Raw genomic sequence first — 25975 nt, forward strand, 5'->3', positions numbered from 1 at the left:
CTGGCGGGGAGCCCCACGGCTCCGAGAGGAGCGCGGCCATACCGCAGCGCCGCAGCTGTGAGGGAGGAAGCGGCGGCGGCGCGGGGGCCGCTGGGGGCGATGGCGGCCGGGCGGGCCGTGTCCCCGCCCCGCGGCGCTCTCCCCGCACCCGCCCGCCCTCCGTCGCCGCTGCTGCCATTGGGAGCCGAGCCGCGCCGAGCCCAGGCAGCCGCCGGTCCCGCTCTTCCGCCATCGCCATGAGCTTCTTGTTGTGAGTACCCGCGGCGTGTGGGGGGTCCTTTCCTCTTGCTCTGCGCCGTCTCGTCGGGCAGGATAGGATAGGATAGGGCAGGGCAGCACAGCCCGCTGAGCGGCCGCGGCCGCCGCCCGCCCTCCTGCTCGCTCCGCTGCCCGCCGCTCCCCGCCGCTCCCCGCCGGCCTGGCGCCCGCTCTGTCCGCTCCCTGCTCTCTCCCTTTGTGCCCCGGCCCCCCGGCGGCCCCGGGAGCAGCAGGCAGGGAGCGGCGGGGCTGCCGCCGCCGCGCCGTGAGGGCGTTTGGAGGGCGGGCGGGCGAGCGAGCGAGCCGGGCTTCCCCTTCCCGTGCGGCTTCCCCTTACGGATACGAGTTTGAAAACAGCCACGGATCACCAGCCCCGGGCACCTCCCCGGCGGAGGGGTGTCGCTGGGTAGGCGAGAGCGGGGTTGGGGCCAAACACCCACCCCAGGGGTCTCCCCGAGGTTTTATGATATTTTGATGCGGGTTTCTCGTTTCTGTCGGGCAGAGGTTGGTGCCGTAGCGTGGTGTGGCGCACCTGGGTCGGGAGCTAGCGTGTGGAAGTGAGCTCCGGTGCAGGTGATGGGGCGGGCTGGGCTCCCGGGCTGGGGGAGTCCCGGTCGGGACCTGGCCGGGCTTTACTGCGGCAGGAAAAAGGGAAAAAGCTCCCTCGGGAGTCGGGGGTGACACAGGTGCGAGCAGAGCCCCACTTCTTGAAATTTTGCTTCGTGGACAAGAACCGAATGAACTTTGGTCCCTCCCCTTGGAAACAAAGACGAGGTACTTGTGACAATTAACATAAACCGGTTCAGTGACCTATTAATTAAGGCGAAGATGCGCTCTAGGGAAAGAAGGGCGATCGAGGCGGGCGAAAAAGGCACCCCGGAAGAGCCAAGCTCCATTAGGGCCTTGTCCCCGCTGAGTGTTCCCGCACACTTCGGCTTCCCTGGGACTGCTGCCGGAGTATTTGCCTGATCTTAGAGGCTTAGATTGATAACCAGCAGATGTAAACGTGGCCTGGGCTTAGAGAGGAGACTTTATCTCAGAGCTGGAGTGCCCTAGTAAGTTGTGTTCTCGTGGAGACAAATAACCCTGGCGCTGGCTTCCTCCTCAGTCCCTCCCTTGTGTTTATCTTTTAACTCTGCCGTCCCCATCCCGCTGGTCTGTTGTGCTCCCGGAGGGATTCCGGGAGGCACCGACGGGAGGTAGGTGCAGATTGTCCGTGCATGGAGGCGCCGTGCTCCTAATGAGGAGCCCAGCTGTCCCTCTCCTTCGTAATTCTCAGCTGCCACGGTGGATGGAGAAGGGGGGACAGGATTTCGAGTGTCCTGGGAGTCTGATTTGCAAATTAGAGAGCCTCTCTCTCCGTGGCATTTGGCTAACTGGGAATAGAAAAGCATGAAACCCTCCACCCTCTGTCACAGGCAATAATGAGATGGTTTCTTCTTTTTTCAGACCCTGTTTTCTGAAACCTGGGATAGCAAACCTTTACCCCCTCCTCCATTGTTCCAAGTTATCCTTGTGGATGAAACATAGAAATGGAGACTGGAGTTAGTGCATGGCAAAGCTAGAAATGTTGGCAAATTTGCCTCAGCTGTTGTTGACAGACTGCTGTTGATGGCACCTAATTTGCTCATTTGCAATCTAGAAATGGGTTAAAAAAAAAAAGTTGAAAATATGCCTGCTAGGCCTCGAGGTGACCAGGGAAACTTTCTGTGATGCTGACAAAGAGTTTTGGTGGGGTTTTTTTTTTTCATTGGTTGGCTTTTTTTTAGGTATCCGGAAAGTTAGCATGACCTTTTGTCAGACTGGAGTTTTGGCTTGATAAGAGTTACTCCAAGATAGCACGTGGATGTCTGCAGCTTTATTAATAATGCCAGCTTGCATTTTGAGCTGCAAACTGCCCCGCCGGGTGTTTTTTGCATGATGCTTGTAGCATAGTCTTTCTCAGTACTTTTTCACCGCTTTGTCACTGGTGAGGAGGTGCCAGCAGTGTTTGTTCCCTGCCTCGGTGGCACTGCTGTCCTTCAGTGGGCTGATCACAGTTTGGGGCTGGCTGTGAGGATTGGATCGTCCTTGTGCAGCAGCGAGGTTTCCTGTGTGGCAGCGAACCTGTGGCACAGGTTTCTCGTCAGGCTCCGGGCTGCAGCCTGTCAGTGTGACACCCAGCACGGTGCCAAAAGCTGCGCTCTCCCACAGGCTTCCCTGCTGTCCAAGAACAGGGGGATTGTGCTGGGATAACGCAGCGTGCGTGGGGCCCCCTTGTCCGCTGACAAATCCCTGCCTATTCTTCCCTGTTGCTAGGGCCAGTGATATATAAAGCTACATGGGGGGGGGAAATAAAATCAAGGGGAGCCATTGTCTTCTCTGCTTATGGGGAACACTATAAAAAGACTGTCTTGTGAGGCAAGTCACTGAATTAATACAACTGGGGTTTGACAGCAGTTGTTATTTTCAGAGCCTTGGTTTTCTCTTTCTGATCTGTTTCTTCCTTTCTGAAAAGACTTTGTAAACCTCTCCAGCAGTTGAATAAGTTATCCCGAGTCTTTAAAAATAAATTAAAAATGGGACTTGGATTAGAAAATATATCCAGTTCCAAAAACCCTCTGCTTGGTGAGTTCTCTCTAAAAGGAAATTACAGCATAGTTGCAGGTACTTTAGCTTACATCTCCAAGGAAAAAAAATTAAAGATAGTTCTGGTGGGCGTGCCATATGGTAACATGCTTGTGTTATCCTCTGCTGGCAAGACTTACATAAAAAAGGAAACTAGATGAAAACCATTTATTTATAAAAGGAAAAGATTCAGATTTATTATTGTAGTTCTGAAATTGTCTTTTCTTTAAAAAACCCCACAGAGCCCCTATCTTTGGATTAGTGAATCCCTCCCTGAGGTTTCCAGCACAGGGTTTTTTAATCAAGAGATTGATTTAAGTAGTTGTTGCCTAATCAGCCTTGGAAGGACGAGGAGCTGCTGGAGGTGAGTGGGAATGAGTGGCTGTTGTTGGGGGCACGTGTTTTGGTGAGTGAAGGCCAAGTTAACTTGTAAACCAAACTGGGGCAAGATGTGCTCTTCCTTCACTGCCTTGTTCTACAGCACAGTAGAGCTTGGCAGCTGCTTCTGATGCTCCACATGGTTTGGTTTTTTTTTGTTTTTATTTTAATTGAAACCATACTTTGTATGTAAATATATGTGCAGAAGGTGTAGTAAGGTAATACCTTTTTTTTCCCCTGACATCTCTTGGAGATGAATACCAAAATCAGAGCTGTGGGGTTTGTTTTGAGATGGTGGAGCCTTCCCAATTCCTCAGGCTGCTGCTCTTGGAGAACATTAGGGCTGTTTGTTTTTTGTCCCTTCCTCAGCTTCCCAGGGTGCCAGGTAGCTGCTTCTTGTCCAACACGAGCAGTGTAGCAGCAGAGTGCTTTGTGAGTGCTCCTTCCGTACTTTGGGAGAGGTGTTTATCTCCTCTCCATCAAGGACTTGCCCAGAGGACCGGTAGGCACTTCTAGACTGGAATTTGCTCATGGAAAAATCAGCGTGTAGGCATTTGCAATGGGATGGGAAATACAGGGGACATCCAGGTATTTCCCCCTCTGTGTTTCAATGTATTTGTTTACTTCAGTTTTATCTTGAGGATTGTAAGGCTACAGTGGGATCAGGGCAGAAGGCCTCCACACAGGGATGTGTTAACATAAAATCAGCTGCTTGACTGCTGCCATTAGTGCTGTGTCCAGTTCCTGGTGGTTTTGCTTGTTTTTTGTTTGTTTGTTTTGTTTTTTTAAGTACCAGGATTCGGAAGTCTCTCGAGTTTTCCCACAAATAAATTGGAGAGAGAACTGTAAAGCTATTGCCAGTTTCCCAAATAATTTTTTTTAAGCCTTGGTAGCAGTAATTTTGAGTTTCGAGGAAAGCAGAAGTATTCCATAGCGGTGGGGTTTAAACGGAATCAGCTGTGACAATCAGCTTACAGCCAAGTAAAACGTGGGGTTTAGGGTGTCACATAATGGAGTGCTGCTGCCTTATCAGTGAGCTCGGAGGCAGAGAGCGAGGAAGCTGCTGCCTGGCTTTTATTTCTGCAAGACTGAGTCTGCCTCGGAGTCACAGAGCTGTGCAGACCAGTTCGGGCTGGGAGATGTCTGCACTTGGCCTGGCACTTGGAAAAACAGCGTTTGCCCCTGCTGCTGTGTTTTGGGAGCACGTAGTAGGTGAAGTGAGTGATTGTCTCTTCTAAATGTTGTTAGATAGCTCCTTCTCAGATAGAAAGATTCGTTTGTAATGGAAAAAATAGCTTAGGAAGAAAGGCATTGTTCAGTGTGAAAGTTGTGTTTACTACAGCGCAGTGATGTCCGGTCTTAATTGCTTCCTAATTGTTTGCTTTTATGCCACGATTGTTTTCCCCTGTTTGTCCTTCCCTCTTTGTGTAAATGAGCCAATGCTATTAGTTGTTTGCAAGGAGGAGCGGTGGAACGAGGTTTTGGGGGTGATTTATGTGCTGGAGAGTGGCTGGGATTTTCATCTTTATCAAATGCCTTTGTCACCTTTTACTTTGCAGACAGGGCTTTGGATTTAGGGCCTCTTTGTGGCCACAATTCCACCTGATGCTGTCCTGACACATACATAGTCTTTTTTATCCAGTTTGAAAAAGGATAAAATATTGGAAGCATTTGTCTGCCAGGCAGTGGGGTGGCTGGAGGGTGGCAAGAGGCTGACAGAGTGAAGCTGTTTGTTTTTCTTGGAGAAGTAAATAATTGCATTAAATTTGGCCACTTAAAGTCTTCCCTCATAAGCGGTAAGGCAGATCTTGCTGCCAGAGCTATCAATAAGCCAGTGACCCACAAATCAGCCTAAATAAACCGCAGGATGTACTTTGTGATGCTTTTAACATTTGTAAACTAAGCCACTTCCTATTGGAGCTGAGCTACAATGAACTGGCTGTTTGGCTTTTGTTCTTTTTTTGGGTTTTTCTACTCCTTTTAAATACACAGGGAGCCTGTGGGTCATAAATTCAGCTGCTTTTTAATCTGTTTTAAGTATAACAATTACTTTTCACAGATTTGGAAAAATTCCTCCAGCCTTTACATGTCATGACGTGGTATTCTGAGAATCCAGTGCTTTGCTTTGTCATCTGTGTACACAGATCTCTTCCAGATGCTTTCCCAGGGCACTGCTGCTTGGGTAGATATTTTGGGGAGGGGATGTGCAAGAAGGGAATGAGAGATGAGGATTTGCATGTATCCATGCAGCTTCAATTGGTTCCTGGAAAATAAGTTTGAAATAACTTGTAATTTCTTAGTGAGCTTAGGTACGAAGCGTGGTGCATCTCTGTTTGCTTCAGGGCTTGGCTTCCCATTTCAAATCCGTAGCCTGAGTCAGCAGTCAGTCAGTTCATGGGGAGGAGATGGTAATTTTGTGTGTCAGTCCCACCCTGAGCATTCATCAAGGTAACAGTAGTTTTTGCCTTGCAAATGTACCTCGGTGCTTCTAAAAGCAGCCCGTGGAAGCAAATTCACTCACTCTTCTTGGGTCTTTTTTTTTCCCTCCTGAAATCCAACTGTGACCTTAGCTTCTTGTCCCAACTTTGCTTCTGGCTTTTTTTCTGGTGTGTGAGGACACTTTTATATTGCTCACCCTCTCTTCTCTTCCTTGTCCAGTTCACAGCTGATCTTTGGCAGGAATCCATTCCTTTTTGTGTTCTTACATACCTGAAGAGATCCAGCTCATGATGTTCCACTTGAGTTTTAGTTGAGGTTTGCTTGGGTTTTTTTGTTGTCGTCTGTCCTTGCACCACTTCATCTTTCAGTGTGGTCACTTGCCTGTGGAGTTAATTGCTTGTGTCCTTGAGATGCTGACGTACAAAATCTTAATCCCTTCCCCACTTGAAGGAGAACATCTTGCAGATAAGGGCTCATAATGCCTGGATTTATTGTCTTTATCACAAGTCTAATTCCTTTCTTTATGACTAAGGGAACAAATGAGCTTAGGTAAACTTTGGTAAATTCCTCTTTTGCTGGAAATTGAGACCACTGAGTTTTGATATGGAAATAATTTCAACCCAAATAATGATTGAGTGGGTTCTCTATTTTGAGAATGAAATATATATATAATGAAATAACCTGTATTTTGTTTCAGTAGCTGGTACTTCAGTTGTGTTTTTCCCACCTTCAGTAGCACAGGCCTGGTTTTGCTTGAATGGATTAATTGTTTTAGGGACTTGCTCAGTGTTCTGGATCCAGGAATCAGAATGGTGTTATTCTGTCTTTTACTTTATGGCCACGAAATACTGCTTTTTCAAATGCTGAGATGTACCTTTTAGGAAAAACAGCATCTCTAATGTCCCATTACTAACTTTTGTGGTTGACAGCTCTTCTTAAAATTCCTTGCCGCAATGGGAGTGCAAAAAATAAAAGAGGAAAAGTCTGAATATTTAAATTCATAGAACAGTTCAGCTTACTTTAGGCTCAACTGTCAAATGCTTAAGCTTAAATAACTTCAAAAGAAATGTGCTCTTGTCTATGTAGGAGCAGTCATTCCTTCTCAGATGCTTCAGACCGGGGTCGGGGGGGGGGTGTCCTGATAAGATACTTTGGAAGAGATAAGCAAATTTTCCTGAAGATAGTTACCCATGGCACATACAGGATTTTATTAAATGTGAGGGTTGTGTAAGAAATACTTGGGGGTGAGATAATGCAGTGTATTTTTGGAAAGCTGTTAGATTATTCACTGCTGCCTCCTGCCCATTCCTTCTTCCTGTTGTTCTCTGTGTTATTTCTTGCCTCTAGTGAGTGTTAGTTCCTGGATGCAGACTCCATTTTGCCTATAAATCCAAGTCTAAGTGTGACCTTCTGTCTCTGTTGGAGATTTTCTGTTGGGAAGTTGCCGAGTATTTGTCCTTTGCCACGTTCCTGTCCTCAGCCTGTTTTGTGTGGGGGTTACAGTAAAGGGCAGCCTTTTGCAAACTGGTAAAGTGACTCTTTCTCCATGAAATTTAGTTAAATTTCTCCTTTAACTGCCTATTCCCTAAGCACATTAAGAGATAGTTCTTTTTATTGTGTTTAAAGGCATTGAAGACTGTCTTAAACTCTTGAGTGAAGCCTTTTTTTTTTTTTTGTTCCTTTAGAAATGCCCTGATGGGATTTCTTAGGTTGCATGACTAGATTTGCTTTAGTCATTCATTAAGCATCGGTTTCCAAAAGCAATGATCAGCATTTTGGGAAGCCATCCATGTTCTGAGGCATGTTCTCCAAGCACTATATTTGGTGCACAAGTAAGGATCTACATCATCTAATTTGATGCTAGAGCCAAGCTTTTATTACTGCAATTTATCACCCTCAGCGGGTTGTGGATGGCTTTCTGCAAAGCTCTGCTTCCTACTTGTAAATGTATTTACAGGGTGTGACTGTTAGCAGCAGCTTGGGACGCAGAGGGTGTTGTGTTAGTCATGGGCAGACAGATAATTCATCTGAACCTCAGGAAATCTGCCAGGCAGGAGCAGCAGCTGGCTGTGGGGAGCAGCAGACACCTTTGGTGTGGGATGCTGCTCCCTGCTCATCACATGGAAGTGCTGGAGTAAGGTAATCACTGGTATCGCACATATTTTGTTATGGTTCTTTGATGAGTTGCTCGGTTTTATATACAGGGAAGGGTAGATTTTAAAAAATAAAAAAGTGGTTGTGCCCACTGAATGGTATATTAGGTAGATTGCTGCAGTAAAGAGGATTGAACCTTTGTGGAAACTAAACTTGGAAATGTTACTGGGTGAAGTTCTGACTTGAGCTGGAGTTCATGCTGTGCCCTCCCTTTCAAGGGAGCTGATGCTAATTTACAGAAATAAGGGATCCCTGAGAAAGGAGGGGAACATTAATGGGGAAATTGTGCTGTTTAGCTTGCAGGGACCTTAATCAGGGGCTGAAATGTCCAAAATAGTAAACTCCATCTCGCAGGATAAAACAAGAGTTGGAGAAGGAGTACTTCATGTTTGCCTTCTTCAAAGCTCCAGCAGCCCATGCTATTAAGCAAATACTATGTGAATATCAGGATACTAGAAGAAATATATCTAGTTTGGATTGTTCCTTATGCTGCCACGAGGGGTGTGTGTGTGTATGTACACAGTAAATGTTAATATTGAAATAGATGAGGAACCTCAGTCTGATTGAAAGGACCCAACAGAACAGCAAAGACTAGTGCTCACCTTTCTTAAAAAGATCAAGTCTGTTTGTAGTAAGCTTGAAGTTTTGTGGGTGAAGACAGTGTTGTGTTTGCTTCAGGGTAGTCAGTGGATTTCTGGGAGTGTGCAACAAAATGTTTGGGATAATCTTGATTCCTCTGATGCCACAGGATTTCAAATGGCTGTCAGGAGGAGGAGAATGTGCACAGGTACTTGGGTCTCTGCTGCAAGCTTCTTTGTTGCTAATTGGGGTGAAAATGTGTTTCAAGTTTGGTGGTCTTAAAGCTCTGGGAAAAAAGTCTGTGGGAGATTTGGGAGTGGCAGTGCAATGGCATCCACAGTTTTGGGAGGCTGCAGGTTTAGTGCCACGGACATGTTCCAGTTCCTGTGCTGTCCCCCTGTCTGCTTGCCTGTCCCTGCAAGTCAGGAGGGCACGATTGCCTGGAGAACCTGGATCCAGGCATTTCTGTGATGGACACTGCTGTTTGTGACTCTGGCCTGCCCCTCTCTGTTAGTCCTGCAGGGAACAGGGCAGGAGAGTTTGAGTCACTTCCGCAGCCATTGGCTGCCTTGGGAGTAGTTTAATTGTGTTTGGAGTGCACAGACAGGGCTCTGGTAGTATCCAGGGAGGGCAACTGTGACTTGCTTTGTTTATTTTGAGGGTTTTCCAGGAGATGAAAGTGTATTAAATGAATGTGTTGTAAATGAAACAAGGGAATTTATTTTGGTTGTAAGCATAGCAAACTGATGATGATTTCCCGGTCATGGGATGGGGTTCTGGATGCTTGCTTGTTCCTTGCACTGGGAATTATGGTTGCTTGGGAGAAGGGTTGCATCCAAGTGGGTAAACAGCAGGAACACCATTGGGTGGAGTTGTAGCACACACCAGTGCTGTAGCACAACACCTCCCCCTTGTTTACAGGCACTTTGTCAGCCTGCAGACAGAAAAGGGAGGCAGGGGGAAGTGTAGGTGCCTGGCTTGGCTGGAAAACAGGCTGTGGCCACCTAACATCCTTGTGGGTTTGGCACAATGTGCTGCTGCAGGGGGAGTGAGGGCACAGTAGAGCCACCGCCCTCCAAACATGCTGAGCTTGTCCCCTGCTCACAGCTCAGCCAGCAGAGGTTTCCCTTCAAGGGTGTTCTGGTGCATGTAAAAGTTGTGCTGCACCAATCCCACATTGGCTCGAAGTCACTGGCTCTAAACTGTGTGCGTACAGCAGAAAAAAAAAGCATTTTAAGAATGTGGATGTGTAAGGGTTTGACACTGAGGGGTGGTGGCTGGGGCAAGCAAAAGCAAAACTGTTCCTTAGGGCTACCTTAAATAACTTTCTCTTTCCTGCATGTGAATCATCTGATAAACGGCTGCTCTTTTAACGTGTCAGGTCTTGTGTATAGTGGGACCTGTGTTTTTTAAGAGCTGTTCATGAGCTTGTGCCTTTTTCATCTGCCATCCTGTCCAGTCTTTGAAGACAGCTTTTTTCCCTAGAAGGGAAGGCCAGATTTCAGTCCCCACCTTGATGTGTAGAGAATGAAAAATTTAATGGAAACACTGATTTCCCTGTCAGTACTCCAGTGGAAGGAGGAAATACCATACCCCTTTTGAGAAGCATCTTCAAGTTCAAAAACCTCCAGAAAATTAAAGTTACTCTGTGGTGTAGCTAATAAACAATGAGCCCCATGTGTTCTGTTCCTATAGGAATGACCATGTGTCTGGGGAAGTTTTTCAGTTTGGTGCCAATGATTCCTCCTTAACCAAAACAAAGCTCTAGGCCTGGAATTGCTTTCAAACCATTGCCTGACCCTCTGGGAGAGCAACTGTGTTGTGTAAAGAGTTGGCAGCTCCTAGCTGCTTTCCAGAGCTGCTGCATGGAATGCATCCTGAATTCTTGCCTTGCTTTTGTTACCTGCAGATTCAAGTGGCTGGACTTAGACAGGCTTCCTGCAGTGAATGGGAATTGGATTGGAAAAAGCTGACTTTTTGGTGCTGTAAGAACTGAAGGAAGCAATGCTTTGCCCTCACACCATCCCTCTTCAGAACAGAAATGTTGTGACTATTCGGTTTTATAAATAGAAGTGCTCAAGTTCAATCTCATCAGTGCAGATTTTGAACGTGTTCAGCTTAATTTTACCTGCTGTCCTTCTGATGCTGTGGTTCTCATAGGGAAAAGATGTTTAAAGGCTGCAGCTATTGATGCATTGTCAAAAAGTAGCTCGAGCTTTTATTTTAGTTTCTATGTTGACGTGTTGGCTGGTGGAAACAAACTGCTCTCACTCTGATGTTTCTATTCTTAGCAGGATGTTATCATTTGAAGGCCTGTATTATTGTTTAAAGGCTGGAAATGTTTGCTTTTCTGGAATTTGGGTCTTGTCTTGGAGTGTTTCTGTGTTTAAAAAGAGGCACAGCAGGAGAAGGGAGACAAAGAAGTGCACAGCTAAAACTTGGGGGCTTCTCTGATAACACACTGCCACAGGCTAACCAGTGAGTTTGCTGCCTCAGTTTCCCTGTGTAATGAGACACTAATGATCCCTACTTCAAAGGTACTTTAGGAGGATTAATTGATGCTTCTGAAGGTGCTTGGAGATGAAAAAGCAGGAGTTAAAATAGAAGTTTCCATGCCTTGCGTGAATGTTCTGTGCACGGTTTTGAGTTGAGCTTTTTGAGGATCTCTTGAGTTTTTCCAAGTACTTTGAAGGGTTTATTTCAGCCTGGCCGTGGTGGTGATGGCTTTGGGGAGGCACTGAGTGGTCCAGCTGTGCTTCCAGGAGTTAGTCACTCACTCCTTACCCCAAGGAAGGGGCCCTCAGCATTAGGGAGCAATTAGAGGAATGTAGGTGGCAGATGTGTGCTGAAAATGCTGCCACTGCACAGTTCCGTGCTGAGAGCAAGCTGTGAAGGGGTAGCTTTTATGAATAAATAACCTAAACTTACTTGGTTTAATTCAGGTTTCCCCAAATCTGCGGCAGACTTGGTGGAAATGGTTAAAAATCCCTTCTGAAGGGGTCCGTGGACAAATGGTTGGGAGTGAGGAGGTTTAAGCTAGGGCAGCCCAAGGGCTTCTCCTGGGAGCAGTTACTGGCAAGTTTATCAAGAGCTGAGGCTGGGTATTTAAGGTGCTTTGAGCACAGAACATCTGCCAGTGCTGCCTTTGAAGCTGAGATGAGCTGTTTGAGGCAGTGCGGGGTGAGCAGAACACCACATTTTGCCTTTCTTCTGGAAACATCCTCTTACCATCCTGAGACAGAGCAGCCTGCAGAAGGTGCATCACAAAGCCCCCCCCGCCAGCAGATGAGTGGCTCAAGTGGCAGCTTTGGAGGAAATGTGTTCTTGCTGGTGACGTGGCTGCGTGGGCTCCTGCTGGTGGGAAGGGCTTGCCAGCCCTGCACACAGCCTCAGCCACAGCTCCTCATTCAGTGCTGGGCCCAGCTGCAGCTGGCACTGCTGGGGCTGCAGATCCCTGCAGGAATACAAGGGAGAAATCATTTGGTAGGAGCAGTGCATGTGGCAGGGAAGGGAGCAAAGCATCCTTGGAATACCTTGAGAAGTCCCCTCTCCTTGAGAGGCTGCATATTGGCTGTGGCACGTTGTGGGGATGGTGCAACCTGCTCCATGTTTCATAGCCTCCTTATGTCCAAGGAAAATGGCATCTTCACCGGTTTCTCTGTCCCTCTCACTTCTGTGTTAATATGAAGAAGAGCTCAGAGACTCTTAACAAGAAAAGGCAGGTGCTGCCTACTGTCCTAAAGCATTTGAAAACCTTGACCGAGTTGGCTGATTCCATGATGGAATGTAACTGAAAATAGAATGTCACACGTGACCCAGGCGTGGATGATTGTGTGTATTGTTGGACAACAGGCAGAACTCTTTAAAGTTAAACTTTTTTCACTGATTGCTCAAGAGGTTGAGGAAATAGATCTGGGTCAAGACAACTTTCTGAATCTGTCACGTCAAACAGATTGGCATAATAGGAAAAAGTAATTTTTTTTTTCTTGTTAAATAATAGGAGAGCTTCTGGACTAATAAGGTAATTGGAGTACTGTTTAGTAATGCAATATTTTTAACCAAACTTTCCAAGAAAAACCACATCCTGTCAAGATGGAGGCTGCATTAGGGTGTCCCTGAGCTGTGTCTCAGGGAGTGGGTGAACTGCATAAATGCATGGAATTCTGATAATTTATTGCCAAAATTGCAGATATTTCCATAGCACGCGACAACTACCAGGCTGCAGTTATCCTAATGGCTTTTCCTTTTGGATGCCTGCCTGCCTTGCCTGTGAGACCGTTTCCTGCTGGCTTAGGGTGCCTGTGCTGCATTGAAGAAGCAGGGATCAGAAAGGTGTTGGAGGCAAAGATGGAAGGGCTCCCTTAGAGCAGTACTTCATTCTGTTGTTACAGCCTTTGGCAGCTTATGGCAAGAATCCCCCTGTTTCTGGGAAGGGGGAGCAGGGATTAAATGCTACCTAAAGCTTTTTCCAACATGTTGCATTTTCTGCTTCCTCAGCTGTGGATCTGTGCACGGTATTCAGCAGATCTGCAGTGACTTGGTTTATTGGCTGGCAGACTCACAGGCTGGGGTGGGTACAGTGAATTCCTACCCAGAGTGTCTCAGAACAAACTACTAACCTAGGGAATTCCTTCACCATGCTTTCCTTGTGCCCTACTCCCAAACCCTCGTCCCTTTGTTGGGCTTACTCTTCAGGACTAAAATACAAACAATAATTGCTTGGGTTAGTTATTTCATAACCTTTTCCAGGTTGTATTTAGCTCGTGCTGGGTTCCTTCTGCTTATGCTGACACATGTGGATAGTGATCCCAGTCTCTTCTGCTCTCCAGATGTTTTAGGTTGTATTTTCACTCCTCATGTTGGCCAAGTGCCTCTGAAGTGGCTTTGTTCCTGAAAAGACAATAATTGGTTTGAGTAAAGTAGTCAGTCAAGAGATTTGGGGTTTTTGTTCCTTGGGTTTTTGTTAGTTTCTTCTTTGTTCAGAGCTGGTTTGAGTCTGGCCTGGCACCAGGTGCAGATGGCTGGAGGGGTGGGAGGTGACAGCAACTCCCTGAGCCACAGAAGCTTCTCACTCCCACTAGGAGGCAATTATTTAAATCAGGATTTGTGTCTGGTATCCTTGCTCAGGGTGAGGTGCAGATGCCTAGGAGCAGCTAGAAGTGTCCTGTAACAGAACAGATGGGAGCAGGACATTCCCTCCTTGTCCTTCTGGCTCCTGGTTGCATTTAGCTGCAGGCTGTGCTGCTGTTGCTGGGGTGTCTATGGCAATGCTCATGGCTGTGCAGCTCTACCATCCCAGGATCCCTGGAAGTCCAGCCAAGCCCTTCTTCACAGCACCCAGGAGCCAGGATTGCTTCAGAGGCCTGTGGGAAGGGGAGGATGCTGCTGTTCCTTTGGAGCCCAGAGCATGGAACAGAATCCCAGGATGGTTTGTGTTAGAAGTGACCTCAAAGCCCATCTTGTTCCAAACCCCTGCCAGGCACAGGGACACCTTCCCCTAGCCCAGGTGGCTCCAAACCCCCTCCAGCCTGGCCTTGGACACTTCCAGGCATCCAGGGGCAGGCACAGCTTCTCTGGGCATCCTGTGCCAGGACCTTGAATAAAGAGAGACAGCCCTTGCAACCCACCAGTAAAAAATTCTGTTTGGTCCTTAGAGAGATGGTGAAACATCGGCCAAGTTTTTATATCAAGGAATGAGATCTGGATAGTGTTTGTGATGAGAATTCTGCTGTGTGGGTTTCACAGCTTTCCACTTGCATTGGAATTCAGAGCTCAGTTTGCCCATTCTGACAGAACTCTTCTCTCAGCTCATACACGAAAATACTCAGAAATATACTGACTCATTTGACACTTCCCTGCAAATATTTAATTCTACATGTCATATTTCTGACATGTTAGGGGCTCGTGTGCCCTACAGGCTCACTGCCATGGTTTAAAATTCAAATGTCTAAACGTTTTTCCTAAGCCAGTCCACGTTCTTCCAAACAAAATTTTAGGTAAAGAAGTGATTAGGTCAGAAAATGGTTTAAAACAAGTCAGAATCCCTGCTAGTTGAGCATCCCAGTTGTTGGTTAATACCCTGTTGCAACGTGAAAATACATGAGTGGGTAAAGTATTTAATGTTAATCCTGTCCTTACCCGGGACTGGTGGGCTTGTTTCCCTTTTGCTTCCTGTTCCAAAAGGTCTCTGAAGATTTCCCCTCTCTCTTGCAGTGGCAGTCGCTCTTCCAAGACCTTCAAACCAAAGAAGAATATTCCTGAGGGGTCTCACCAGTACGAGCTGCTCAAACATGCCGAGGCCACGCTGGGGAGCGGCAACCTGCGCATGGCCGTGATGCTTCCAGAGGGGGAGGACCTCAATGAATGGGTGGCAGTTAACAGTGAGTCACTGGCCTTTTCTTCACGTTGGAGGTGGGCTGACACTTGGGGCAGGACAGCTGTGTGTCCCTGTCTGTTCCTGGAGAAGAGGGGAGTTGGGGGACCTTGCTTTCTACAACTTCCTGACAGGAGGGTGCAACCAGGTGGGGCTTTGCTCCCAGGGAGCAGGGGAAGGGTGACTGGAAGCAGCCTCAAGGTTCAGGTTGGACATCCAGAAGAATTTCTTCATGGAAAGTGTTGTCAAGCATTGGAGGTGTTGGGAGTCCCCATCCCTGGAGATGTCCAGGGGACAGCTAGACATGGCTGTCAGAAAGTGGGGATCAACCACAGGTTGGACTTGATGATCTCAGAGGTCTTATTCCAGCCTGAATGGTTCTGTGATTCTGATGGGGTCTGTTATTTTCTTGAAGTTAGTTCCTTTAGTTCCTACCAAGTTTTGAGCCTTTGCTCTGGTAAGTCTCTGATGTCATTCTTTTAACTTCCTCTAAAGCTGTTTGTCCAAACTCTGTGCTTTCAGGCCAAACAATGATGCCTAAATTAGTGTTTTCTGATTGCTTGACCTTGTTTCCTCCTCCTCCCTCTCCCTGCTGTATGGATTTTGCCCTCTGCTCCTAAAGAATGGAGTCTCCCTTTGCACTGTGCACTTTTGGCTGCCACGAGCTCTGTGCTCTGTCTGGATGTTTGCTCATCTTTTGCCTCTCAGGCTTGATGTGCTCCAGTGGTGGTACAGGATTGATTGTGCACTGCAGTAGAAATTATTGCTTGATTTAAATGTCCTCCAATTGTTTCTGTGGTTCTGCCTTTTTTCTTCCTGCTCTTTGAGATGTTTGGGAAGTGAAACTGTCCCACTGACTCTCACCTTCCTGTTCCCAACCAGTCATGCAGTCAGCAATGCTCTGGTGCTCCAGTTGCCACTACTTCCAGGGCAGGCTGGAATTGCTGACAGCATCCTTTGCAAAAGTTAATTCACACTACATTGCAAAACTAGGCTAGAGAAAAAAGCCAGCCCACTTGTGTGAGTAAGCATTGCTCAAGATGCCTCATGTATTGCTGGCATCCTTCCCTTTTCATGGTTCCTGCACTCTTGTGTGTCTGCTTTCCTGCATGGCAGCAGTTTCTTCCCTTCCTGAGTGACTTGACTGCTGAACTAGCTGGAGTGCAATTAGTGTAATTAGCGAGCTGGTGAGGGGCTCCCTTCCCTCAGCATCCCTGCACCACATCAAGCTCCAGCAGTAGCTGTGAGCCCCTTCTGCTCACAGAGAGGTCTCATCAGGAGACAAAATGTGTCACTTCAAGTCATGACTTTTGCCCTTCTTGACCCTGAGAGCCAAAAACAAACGTGCTCTGCCCTGCTGCTGCTTCTTGCTCTGCTCTCAGCCTGACTGGTGTCTTAGGGAATGACTTGATGGGCCTGTGGATTTTGAGACTTCCATGTGTGGAATTTGCCATAATCAGGCATTCTGTGGGAGCCTGTGTGGGTTTTCTGAACATGCTTGCCTCAAAGCAAGCAGTGGGCTGTGGTTTCTGCTGGGAGCAGGGAATGGAAACTTAATTAACAGTTCCTGTGGGCACTGGAGAAGCCAGGGTTGGTGTCCTGCATCTGTGGAGCAGTAGCTGTGACTTGCTCCAGTGACATTTGCCCTAATCTTGGCTCTTTATCCTCTGAAAAAATACCTGCAGATAAAGTGGGTTTTAGAAGCTGATTGCAGTGACCACAGTGTGATGGTGTTCACGGGGGTTTTTGGATTGGGGAAGAGGCGAGGATTTGACTCTATGTTTCAGAAGGCTTGATTTATTATTTTATGATATATATTATGATGTTGCAGTGTGATGCAATATCCTGTTTCAGCTATCCCAGTCCCTCAGGTGTGCCAATACCTTCTCCCTCCCCCTCCCCCTTGCCCCCTTGCTAAGTGCTGTCCGTCAATCTTAACATTCCAGCAAGGGCATCCTGATTGACAAAAGTTCAAAAGATGCTTCTCAGCCATGGGGTCATTGGCCTGTCCAGGTGTCACTTGTCCCCTGAGCCTTCCCCCCTCCTACCTGGTTGGTGGCACACCTGTCCCTTCCCTCCCCCTCTCCCCGGGGCTTAAAAGACACGGCGACCACGCGGTTGGGATTCTGTTGTAGCTGTTGCAAGATTCAGAGATCTGTGACCCTGGAATAAAACTCTGGATTAAACCCTCTGGCAGAATCCATCTCCTTTTCCCTTCACCATCACCTGAAGCCTTTCCACCAGAGGTAAACCTGAGTTCCTGCATGCTTGGGCCTGTTCCAAGTGCCAGCTGCAACATGCAGCCAGCCAAAGGTGTCTCTTAGGTGAAACCACCTCAGCTGCCGCCTTTGGTCCAGCACCAAGGGTCAGTCGAGCCTAGGCACGTTCCACCCGGTAATATTGGGATCATATACCAATATTACATTAAAACTATACTAAAAGAATAGAAGAAAGGATTTCATCAGAAGGCTAGCTAAGACTAGAATAGGAAGGAATGATAACAAAAGCTTCTGTCTCGGACGGAGAGTCCAAGCTAGCTGACTGTGATTGGCCATTAATTAGAAACAACTCCATGAGACCAATCACAGATCTACCTGTTGCATTCCACAGCAGCAGATAACCATTGTTTACATTTTGTTCTTGAGGCCTCTCAGCTGCTCAGGAGGAAAAATCCTAAGGAAAGGATTTTCCATAAAAGATGTCTGCAATACAACAGTTCTTTGTGACAGAATGAAAAAGAGCCTTCTTCTCTAAGAGTTTGGAGTAATTAACTGAAAGAGTAACTATAACTGCAGGGTTAAATGGGCTATTAGGAGGAAATCCTTCCCTGTGAGGGTGCTGAGGCCCTGGCACAGGTTGTCCAGAGAAGCTGTGGCTGCCCCATCCCTGGAAGTGTCCAAGGCCAGGTTGGACAGGGCTTGGAGCCATCTGAGATAGCAGGAGGTGTCCCTGCCCATGGCAGGGGTGGAGCTGGATGGTCCTTAAATTCCCTTCCCACCCGAAGCAGTCTGGGGTTGTATGAGATGTTCTTGGGAAAGGTGGGCCTTGGGAATACAAAGCCTGAGGGAAGGCACTGTCACCTAATGAGTACCTGCTCTCTCTAGGTGGAAAGTTTATGCTGAAAATCTTTCTTGGATTCCACACTTGTCAGTAGAATTTGGGATTGTAATAAAATGCACCAAACTTTCAGGAAAGGAAATGACTGAGTTTTCTCCTTTATTTTTCTTCTTCCAACTGAAGATTTTGCTGCAGTGAACAAATTAGATAGTTCTTGCTGGAAGCTATTCCAGAAAGTCGGTGGTTGTATTCTGCATCTCTTTTATAATGGATCTTAAAAAAGCAACAACAATGGAGTTTTTTCCCAAAAAACATTTCAGAAGCTGTACTTTACAGCCTGGGCTGTAGGAATCTTGTGCTGCAGAGTGCTAACAGGTGGTTTCCATGCTTTCCAGCTGTTGACTTCTTCAACCAGATCAACATGCTCTATGGAACCATCACGGACTTCTGCACGGAGGAGAGCTGCCCTGTCATGTCTGCTGGCCCCAAGTAAGAATGTTTTTCTCACACACTGGTGACTGGGGGCACTTTTTGAGATGATTTTTCATTTAAAAGCTTGAGACCAGCTGAGAGGAGTGCCAGGGTTGGGTGGCAAGGATGTGAAAGAGAAGAAGGATTTGAATGTCTGTTAAGTGGGTGGGAAATAACAAGTTGATATTTTTTGGTCTGTGTTCATATTTGTTTGGTGTTTATTTTTTTCCTTTAACCTGGGAAGTAAATTAATTATCAAAATTATTTTTCCCCTTTTTTATTTTTCTGAAACATTAATGACAGCTTCTTAAATGAAGATTTAAAGGTTTTATATGCAGGCATTCCATTGGGGCTTACCAAAATGTTCCTCGTAGGCATTGTAGAAATAGCAGATGCCTGACTAAGAATCCCTGTGCCCTTCTTGGATTTTTGCTTATGCTTTTGTTGAGACATCCAGTGTTTCTGCTTTTTCCTACTCTAATTTGGTTTGTTGTTTTGCTCTGGCACCAGAGCAAAATTCTGGCATCTCAGCTAAGTGTTGATCTTTTTCCTACATGAATACCACTTAAATCTTGGTACTAGGGCAGTACTGGGTGGTGAGAAACCCAGCTTTTTCATAAATCCAGACACATGGTCCATTTGGTGTGTCTGGGATTTTTGCATGTTTTCTTACATACAGTTTTAAAATGCTTTCAGACCCTGTGATTTGTTGCTGTTAGAAAAATGGGGTTTTTTTTGTCCTATTGTGAGCAGCACCTTCATAATCCCTCATCAAATTTATTTATGGTGAAAATATTCTCCCAGCAGTTGTTCTGACAAAACTGAATTTGCTAAACAAATTGAGAGAACAGATTTATCAGCTAAGCTTTGCATAAAACCACATGTGTGATCTGTAGCATACAAACCCTGTGGTTCACCCAGGAGCTGGTGTTGTCACACTCCCCGTGTTGTGTATGCTGGGTTTTTCAGCACCATCTTTCCAAGGTGATGCACCATGTGCAGGCCCATCAGGAGTGGCTCCCTGGTGCTCAAGGCCACCTTGTCTCACCCTAGGTACGAGTACCACTGGGCAGATGGCACCAACATCAAGAAGCCCATCAAGTGCTCTGCACCCAAGTACATCGATTACCTGATGACCTGGGTCCAGGACCAGCTGGATGATGAAACGCTCTTTCCTTCCAAAATAGGTGAGTGGGTAACTGCAGCTGAGCAGGGCACTCAGGTTACACCTGCACAGGGACACTCCAGGGGTGAAAGGTCTCCTCAGTGCTTGATGTGTGGGGCACGTTTGGGAGGTTACATTATCTGTCTGCACACCCTTATCCTTGAAGGTGTGTTGTAATGCATGAACTCTGACCCATCTGTTAGTGCTCCTAATAAAGACCTGTCACAGTTTGGGGTGCAGGAAGTATATCTGGTGTTTTATTCATTTTGTTTAGAAATAACATCAGAGGGTCTCAGACCCTTCTAACCAGTAACTGGCAGCTTTTTGTCACAGAAGGGATATCTGGTTGTCATGACAAACTTTCAGGCCTTATCTCCAAAGAAGCTGAATTGCAGCTTTGATCTTAAGTTGATTTATTTTTGCTTGGTTTTCTTGAAGTGAAGATAAAAAATAGATGTTTTAAAGAGGCTTTCTTCTGAAAAGCAGGAGGGAAATAATGACCAAGCAACAGTTTGGGAAAGATAACGGGGGGATCTTTTAGTTGCCTTAACTTTGTAAATAGTTTCTGCGGCTTTTGACACATTTTCATTGAGCTTCTTTAGACAAACTGTGCCTTCAGGGAGAGATTCAGAGGCCACTAAGCAGCTAAGTATGAACTTCCCGTGTGCTGCAGCAGGCAGAGGAGGAAATGCCATGTGCATGTGTGCAGGGCAGGCTGCAGCAGGAGCATGAGAACATTGATGGTGGGACCTGCAAGCTCTGGTGAGGTCCTGACTGGCCCCAGAGCATCCAGAGCCTCTGGCCTTCAGGCAGGACTTTGGGACAGGCTGCCAGAGAGCTAAGCTGACTGGGGAGACTGGTAGGTGAGGAGCAGCTAGGCAGGTTTCCTCTTTTCAGAGGGTTTATACAGATCTTTTTTTAGCCTGGGGAAGTGACAACTGAAGAGTTCATGGCTCCCAGCAGCCACCTGCCATTTTACAGCCAATTTCAGTAAAACCTGTGCAGTGACAAAGGTCTGCTGTTGGAACTGATTCCATCTGCCCTGGCCTTTAGTGGCTTTCACAGCAGACAAACATGGCAGTTGGAGAATAAGCCCTCTGTTTCCTTCTCCCCAGGCGTACCATTCCCAAAGAACTTCATGTCAGTGGCCAAGACAATTCTCAAGCGTCTGTTTAGAGTTTACGCCCACATCTACCACCAGCACTTCGACCCGGTGATCCAGCTGCAGGAGGAGGCACACCTTAACACTTCTTTCAAGCACTTTATATTCTTTGTTCAGGTAAGGACATGGCAAACAGTGTTCTCCCTTCCAAGCTACATTATCCCCCTTTCATTGTGCAGAAAAATCAGCATCTTCTTAGGTTCCCTTCCTTTAAGAGGGAGTAAAAGCTTCAGGCAGTGGAACACTTGGGGTCAGCGAGTGGCAGATGGGCAGGGGAGGATGCAGTGGCTGAGCCTGGGCTTGGGGGGCTGTGTACCAGATGAGCACTGGCTAAATGAGGCTTCTCACCTCAGCTGTACCCACAGAATTCTCTGTGTCTTTCTCCTCATCCCTGTTCCAGGAATTCAACCTTATTGATAGAAGAGAACTTGCACCACTTCAAGAACTGATTGAAAAACTCACCTCCAAGGACAGATAAAAGGAAGAGGACTTCTTGGAGTCACTTGTTTCTTTAAGCGAGCGTGTGGTATTTGTTTTTTGTTAATTGTTTTTCTTTTTTTAAAAAAACAAACCAACCCCCCTGTGCTGTTACCAGTGACAGCTGAGATCTACTTTTCTGTGCTTTTATTAGGGGAAATCTTTTCTCTGTTAGTGATATGTGGTAAATAGCTTTTTTTTTATTATTAATATTATTTTACTGTTGTTATTCATTGTGGAATTTCTAGCAGGTGCTGAGTGTTTATTAAGGAAACGTGCTTGGTTGGGGGATTGACTCTGCTGGTGGATGGGTTCTTGTGTTGTGTCAGTGGTAGCCCATTCTCATGAAGTCCCTGGAAGACTTGCTTACATTCTCTAAGTGCCTTGGCAGACTCACTTCTGAGGTGCAAAGCACATACAATACTGATCATTGCTGGAAACAGAAAATATGTACTAACACCCAGACACTTACTGAAACTTGTTTTAAAAATATATATCTATGCTTACACTAGGAAAAAAAAAAAAAGCCATAACTTGCTGAAATCAATGATCTCCAGCTTTTAATACAAATACTTGTCTTATTTTTTTAGAGATGAATATAGAATTTTTCAAAGCTAGATTCTTCTTAGGAAGAAAAGCAAAGTGCTCGCTAAAGCGAAACAGTGAAGGTGGTGTCAAAATTACACAGGCCTTGTGCTTAGCAAGCAGTTCCATGCCTGTGCTATGGCACTTGGCACAGTTGCTTTTATTTTCTTAGCAGGAGAGCATCAGTTGGGTCAGCCAGCTTGTTAAGTTCCCCTAGCAGTTGCCAAATGAACAGGTAGTTTGCACAAATACAATTAGGGAAAATATTCCCTAGTAAAAATTGCACTGGGATAGTAGTAATAATAATAAGGAAAACCTGGCTTGAAAAATAACTGCTGGAAAGGTGTTTTTAAGTTAGGAATGCAAAGCCTGGCTCTGAGGAAGGGCTCTGGTGGCCAGTGTTTGCTGTTAGAGGAAATGTGTCTTGGAGGGGAGATAATTCCTGGGGCTGCTTTGGAGTCTTGTTACTGTGATGTGTTCTCCCCTGTTTAAAACCACTGCCCATCTTGAGGGAGCTCCAGCTGTTGGGAAAAGCAGCAGGAGCAGGGGAGGGAGGCCAAGGTGAGCACATGGCGGAGAAGTTGAGCTTCTGTTTTGCACACCTCGGCTCGACCAAAACTGCTGAGTAAAGTTGGAGCTGGCATGCAGGAGCCTGCAGGAGAGGTGAGTGGCCATTGGCACGGGCAGCAGGGAAGAGCTGAGCACAGAAGTGATTCACTTGGGAGCTGCTGGGCCCCAGTGAGGGATCCTGATCTTCTGGCTCTTCCAGTGCCACCATCCGCACGACAGCAGCAGAGCCACCCATCTCCCAAATCCAACGTGCTCCGTTTGGACACAGAGCGAGCAAGGCAGGAGCTCCCAGGTGCTAAACAGGGGATGCCTCCCATTTCAGGGTGGCTCCTTGGTTTGGTGTCCTGTGCCAGCAAGCAGCAGAAAGGATGAAGGTGTAGAAATGAGGACTTGTGTGGACACGGCAGTGCAGTGGTTCATGTTCCTGGCGCGCTTGTGCCCTAGGAGGGCTTAGTTGTTGTTGTTGTTGTTGCAGTTTTTTTCTTTTGAACAGCCAGTTCTAGAAATCGAGAGGCATCTGCTGCAGTTCAGCCCATCAGAATTGGAATGTATCAAAATGAGTCCTAGGTGGATAGTGTGTTTTTTTAATTCAGTATCTGGCAGTAGAAAGTCTTTGACTGAATAGTTTCTAGGCACGTAATAAAAGCTTGGAGATCATGATTTGCCTGACAGCTGTATGAACACATCGTTTAATTCCACAACACTTGAAAATAACATCATTGAGGACGTGTTTGCAATGGTGGGGATTTAGGTCCCTGTGCTGTTTCTTTTTGCAGCTTTTCATTGTTGTTTGGCTTCTGAAAGCTGTGGGACCAGAAGTTGATGTGTGTTTACACTCTTGGAGTAAGGGCACATGGAAATGCCACTCAAAGGAACCTGGATCGAGTGAATGTGTTTATAAAATAGTGCATTTATGGGAGGAAAAGGGGGGGCCACCCCCTGCCCCTCCAAATAAACCCCAGAGAGGCAAACCCTGCTCTGCTCCAGGCCTCCACTTTGGACTTTGAGGGGTGAGGAGCGCTCGGGCACAAAACCTCCCAGCTTTGGTCACGGGGAGCAGAAAGAGCCAGCAGGGTTGAACCCAGGCTGTGCTTCCAGTGCTGCCTCAGGCCCTCCAGTCTGGTGGGGTCCCCAGTTCCTGTGCTTTGTGGTGCTCTGCTGCTCCCAGCACATTGCATCTTGTCGGGGCTTTGGGTGGTGGCTCCTCCCTGGAGCTGGGCAGGGGCGAAGGGCCGAGCCCAGGGAGCCAGCCAGGGGTGGATGGATATGGGATGTGTGTCCAAGTCTTTCCAGTCCCAGTCAGGGATACAAGTTACTCCAGCAAAGAGGAGCCAAGCCACCGCCTTCTGCTGCTGCAGGTGGCTGAGGGGACAAAAGAGGTTCTGAGGGGCAGGCAGCCCATCTGCAAGTATCCAGTTTCTTTTCCTGCTTACTATGCAATGTAGAGCTTTGAACTTCTGCTTTTCCGTGGAGATGGAGAGGAGCAGTGCCCTTACTCAGTCCTTGGGAACTGAGCCCTCTCCCAGTGTCCCTGACCCTCAGTAACCAGGTAAGGACACCTATTTGCTGCTATGGACTCAACTTACCTTTCAGATTGTTCCTTTCTATTTCTCACCCCTCTTCCTTTCTCCTGGGTCACCAGACACAGTTCTGCTATAAACACATCCTTATGGACAGCTGTGTTTTTCCTTGCTGCCCTCTCCTCCTCCTCTCCTGCCTGCCAGAGTGCTGTTCCTGTACATAACTCCCCTTTAGGCTGGATTAGTTGAGGAGCTGCAGCACCAGCAGAGATTCCTTGATTTTTTCCCCACTCAAGTATTCCCTTCTGCGCCAGATCTCGTTTCCTTCACTGCTGGTAGCAGTTGTCTCTTTTCCACCCCCTCACTCCTGAAACCACTGGCAGTTTTATGGATGCCCATCCTTTTTTCCTGGATATCTTCTCTTTTAACACGAGACTAACTTTGGTGATTTTCAGTGTTAAACCTCCTTCTTTCCCCGCTTTTCTTACGGTTTCCTCTTGCCAGGTTCAGTTTGCAGCCTAGGAAAATACCCAGTTACCTTATTTTGTCGGGAGAGCCGATTCCCCAGATTGTTCATAGAATATTGTATTTTTAGGGGAGATTAATTTTTTATAGCCACTGAACTATACTCATTATTTTTGTACGTTTGCAACTTGGGGACAATTTTTCCGAGCCGTGTCGCGGAGGGGACGTTTGTTGTCGTGGCTGTTGGACTGCTTGGGAATGCTGTGCTTGTGTGGTGCAGGGGCACATGCCCTGGGAGAGAGAGAAGGATGCAATAAAAAGGTTTCCATGAAAACCAACGAGGTTTGAGTAAAAATGAACAAGGCTTCAGTAAAAGGCCGTTTTTGAAGGTAAAAAAAAAGAGAGGTTAATTCCGAAAGCGACACTAACCTTTCCTCCTCCTTGAGAATCCTGAAACGTGGGACAAAACTCAGTGTAATGTGTAAAATGCAAGGAGAGAACCCTTACTGTGAGCTAACTGTGCCAATACCGCTTCAGTTTGTAGTCACTGATGGAGATTTCAGTTCTGAACAAAAACATCTTCTGATTCAAAAAGAATAAGTTGAATGTCTGAAAACCCGCACCGTGTTTATTTGAGAGTTGTAAATAATGTATACAGATGGTTGTATGTGATGGGGCAAAATATTTAAATCTTAGGGTTTTTTTTTTTTCAATAAGAAACTGAAGGCTGTTTATAAGAGAAAATAAATAGCTATGTTTGACCATGACTGTCTTTATTTCCTTCTTGGACTTGCTCCTCAAGAGTCTCCTCCTTGTAAATAGATTTTTCCCCTCCCCTCTGTATTGGACACGTGATTAGGACAGACCCAAGGGTGCTGTTGGCTGGCTGGTGCTACAGGAGGTGCAGCAGACTCCACTTTTGGCCCTGCTCAGCAGCACAGGGCCATAACTGCCTCACTGCTGGTGCCCATCCCCTTTGGCTCAGGATTTTTTCCCCATTTACCTCGGTTCTCCTTGGGTTCAGTGTCTCTTTGGGAGGTTTTAGGCTTTGATTAAATCCCACATTGGTTTGGTTTGGAAGGGACCTTAGAGCCCATCCCATTCCAGCCCCTGCCATGTGCAGGGATGTAGGGGGATAGACTATATGTAAATAAAGGTAGTATAGAAAGTAATCTTATCCCCTAAATGGTTGCAGCTGGGTTAATTATTAAAGATTAGGAGCAGGCCTGACTTAACAGGCCGCAGCTGTAGCCAATAAGAAGAGTGTTATAAAATGAGTGGGTTGGTTGGTTGAGGGGAACTGGAGTCAGTTGGTTGCTCTGAGGACAAAGAAGAGTCAGTACTTAGAGGAGCTGCCTACAAGAAGCATGAATGAGGTACCAAACTCTAGCAATGTGGAACCCTTGCACTGTAATGACAATAGATTTCTTGCAATATAATGATAACAAAGGGACAGCTCCCACTATCCCAGGCTGCTCCAGGCCCTGTCCAGCCTGGCCTTTGGCACTTCCAGGGATCCAGGGGCAGCCACAGCTGCTCTGGGCACCCTGTGCCAGGGCCTGCCTTCCTGAAGTAAAGAATTCCAGTCTGAAGCAAAGAACTCCTTCCTGAAGTTGGCTATGTCTTCCCAATGAAGTAACGGTAACAGCCCTCTAAGTTCAAGTGCTGGCCATCTCCTTAGAGCCAGCTCTCGTGCCAGTGCCAGGCCATTCCCG

The 25975-nt window shown here is 46.8% G+C and overlaps 1 protein-coding gene across 1 annotated transcript; it reads left to right on the plus strand.

Annotated features, from left to right (window-relative positions):
• MOB1B (MOB kinase activator 1B) lies at positions 1–25024 on the plus strand. Its single transcript, XM_054632715.2, has 6 exons — positions 1–250; positions 14629–14795; positions 18241–18334; positions 19370–19503; positions 20597–20760; positions 21044–25024. The coding sequence occupies exons 1-6, from the start codon at positions 237–239 to the stop codon at positions 21119–21121; spliced, it is 651 nt and encodes a 216-aa protein (XP_054488690.1). The 5' UTR covers positions 1–236; the 3' UTR covers positions 21122–25024.
• Positions 25025–25975: the final 951 nt, after the last annotated feature.

This window comes from Agelaius phoeniceus, chromosome 4, assembly GCF_051311805.1.
Source record: "Agelaius phoeniceus isolate bAgePho1 chromosome 4, bAgePho1.hap1, whole genome shotgun sequence".
Classification (NCBI taxonomy): Eukaryota; Metazoa; Chordata; class Aves; order Passeriformes; family Icteridae; genus Agelaius; species Agelaius phoeniceus.